General features: G+C 40.9%; 1 protein-coding gene across 1 annotated transcript; it reads left to right on the top strand.

Moving 5' to 3' along the window:
* The first annotated feature begins 1346 nt into the window (after positions 1–1346).
* Positions 1347–2300, top strand: LOC128564413 (olfactory receptor 481-like). The gene has a single exon (XM_053559895.1). The coding sequence runs from the start codon at positions 1347–1349 to the stop codon at positions 2298–2300; it is 954 nt and encodes a 317-aa protein (XP_053415870.1).
* Positions 2301–3138: the final 838 nt, after the last annotated feature.

The raw sequence follows: 3138 nt of genomic DNA, 5'->3' as shown, positions 1-3138 counted from the left end.
AGATACACAGTTTCACTCAGTTTTATGCCTGGCTGTATTGTTGCCCAAGGAGGGCTGTTGCAACATGCTTCGGGGAAGTGCCGCCCTGGCATGGCTCTCCCTCAGCCGACTGCCCTCTCCTCGCTCCCGTGCCCTAGGGTCAGTGCTGACAAGCCGCAGCTCGGGCACTGTCCACACCCCTCAAGAAATCACCCAAAAATCTGAAATCCTGGGGGACAGCCTCCAGACATCAGTGTATGTGGAGGGGGGTGCTGGGATTTCAGGGTTGCAGGTAAAGGATATTTACAGTTTTATACATTTTTATGCCTGGCAGGGGGACGCCATGGCACCCTAGTAGGGGAGGTAGGTCCAGTTTTTATAAGGTGTCTCCCGTAGAGTGTAGTGGGAGGGCCTTTGATTTCTGCCCATTTGTTTGTTTGTTTGTGGGGCTCTTGAGCTGGTCTTATGGGAGCGGGGGCACTCTCGTCCACTTGGTGATGGATTTTGTACCTTTTGTTTGCATCCTTGTGGTCGCAACTCACCTCAGTGGGGTTGATGTACATTCTTCAACCTTCTCTCTTGATGCAGCTCAAATCCACCAGATTTCTTACTAAATTTTTGTCCCTTAATTCTCCTTCTGGACGAGAGCCTCTGTGGAAAGCTGGCTTCAGTCCACCATCTTGTCTCTCCCTGAGAGTTGGAGAACATTCTCTTTAATATAGTATCAGAAGGATGGAAAAGCTATCATCCAATGTGCTCAATACTAATATGAAACTAGTAGATCAGTGGTTCTCAACCTTCCTAATGCTGCGGCCCTTTAATACCGTTCCTGTGGATCGTGACCCAAAGGTTGAGAACTGAACAAGTACATGTCCACACCAGGAAACAAACACAATTAAATTCTGGTGTGGGGGGAATTGGAGTGAGAGTATATGGTAAACTCTCACCTAATGGGCACAATGTAAGGGTATATTACACACTCGTGGGTGAAGCCTCAACTACAACTTGTACTTTACCTAGCAAATGCAAACAATGTAACCTAATTGCTTGTAATTTATATTTTATTTCAGATTGCTATATGGGTACAAATCTTTGTCAGACAGTATAACATCATCTAATCTTTTTAATATAATTGAATTAGAATTTACAATGTATCTGTGCCTTTATGATAATGGACATTAATATTCTCAATGCTTAATGCAAGATGTTTAGAAACATTTTGTGACATGTAAGCATTAGACAAAAGTGGTATCTACATTTTGATTTTTAGTAAGCTGAATGTTGAAATAAATATGTTAATTAAGAGATTATTTAATTTATTCTGATATCCACTGGTTTTTATTTCAATAGGCACCATTCCAAGAAAGATGGAGACTGGAAATACCACAATGGTGACAGAATTCATTATTTTGGGGTTAGCAGAGGATCCTACTCTTCGTTCAGTCTTCTTTGTGGTCTTTCTAGGAATCTATGTTGTTACCATATTGGGCAACATCAGTATAATCACGTTAATTCGAAAAAGCCCTCAGCTTCACACCCCTATGTACCTCTTCCTCAGCCATTTGGCCTTTGTGGACATTGGCTATTCCACATCAGTCACGCCTATCATGATTGTGAGTTTCCTAAGGGAGAGAACGGCTATCCCTGTTGCTGGCTGCATAGCCCAGCTTGGCTCTGATGTTGTCTTTGGGACAGCAGAGGGCTTCCTGCTGGCTGCCATGGCCTATGATCGCTACTTGGCCATCTGCTCTCCACTTCTCTACTCCACACACATGTCTCGCAGGGTCTGCATCATCTTATTGGTTGCTTCCTATCTGGGTGGTTGTGTAAATTCTTCATCATGTACTGGCTGCTTATTGAGCTTGACTTTCTGTGGACCAAATAGAATCAACCATTTCTTCTGTGACCTCCCTCCACTTGTGAAGCTTTCTTGTACCCATATTTATATTGCTGAAATATCTCCTGTCATCTCAGCTGGGTCAATCATTGTGATCACACTGTTTATCATAGTTGTGTCATATCTTTACATCCTTACCTCGATCCTGAAAATGCGCTCAACTGGGGGAAGACACAAGGCCTTCTCCACCTGCACCTCCCACTTCACTGCAGTCACTCTGTTCTATGGGACAGTTACATTTGTTTATATTGTACCACAGTCAAGCCACTCAGCTGATTATAATAAAGTAGTGTCCGTGTTCTACACAGTAGTGATCCCCATGCTGAACCCTCTGATCTACAGTCTGAGGAACAAGGAGGTGAAAGAGGCCATGAGGAAATTGATGGCAAGAATACATTCCTCATTGGAAAGAAATCCAGTGTGAGTCTAGAAATTATAAAACAATAGTTTTAGGAACATATATGATGGATGTTTATGTTGGCAATTAGCCTTAATTTATGTGAAGAATTATCTTAAATATACAATGCCTGTACATTGATTATGGCTGTCCACTTTATAATTTTATAGAACCACAAAATAAAATATATCATTTACATGAAAATCTACTGGGTACAAATTAAATGTGTATATTTTAGAATTAGAATACCAGGAGAATACTGTTCTACTTTTACTTTCTTATGCCCATTATTAGGGAGTCTATGATTAGAGAGTATTTTTTTTACTTCCGTTAAGTAGCATATTCTTTAAAAATATCATCTTATAAAGTAGCATTTTGGAAAGCATCATATATTCGATGAAAATGCAATTGGTGATGGTGTTGATATCCTGGGTCACTTTCTCCGGAAGACTTGGTCTTTTTTGTACAGGATTATTATAATCTTCAGAAATAGTTACCCTGGCATCTTGGAAAAGTTTTAATTTCATCTAATTTAGACTAGACCAAAATAATTTGTTTCACAATTTTGCTACCAGGAGACTCAATCAAGATAACACAGAAGGAACTTTGAGCGCTTACCAGACAAGCCTTTGAGTAGTAGGGAAATCTCCTGGGGAATGCTGGTGCGAAGGGGGCTGGGCACAGTAGAGCTTTCTTTCAGCAAGTCAGTTGGTATTTCCAGGGCATAAAATTATTGACTGATACACCCAGGATAATGCAAACCCAGAACATAGCTGCCATACTTCTTTGTGGTATATTTCAAGGTGTTCATTGCCACTAATGTCATTTCTTTATTTTAGGTACCCAGTACAATGTTCATGGCATG

The sequence above is a fragment of the Nycticebus coucang genome, chromosome 14 (assembly GCF_027406575.1).
Source record: "Nycticebus coucang isolate mNycCou1 chromosome 14, mNycCou1.pri, whole genome shotgun sequence".
Taxonomy (NCBI): Eukaryota; Metazoa; Chordata; class Mammalia; order Primates; family Lorisidae; genus Nycticebus; species Nycticebus coucang.
Note: the sequence above shows the minus strand (reverse complement) of the source record. Positions and strands in the feature narration are given on the sequence as shown.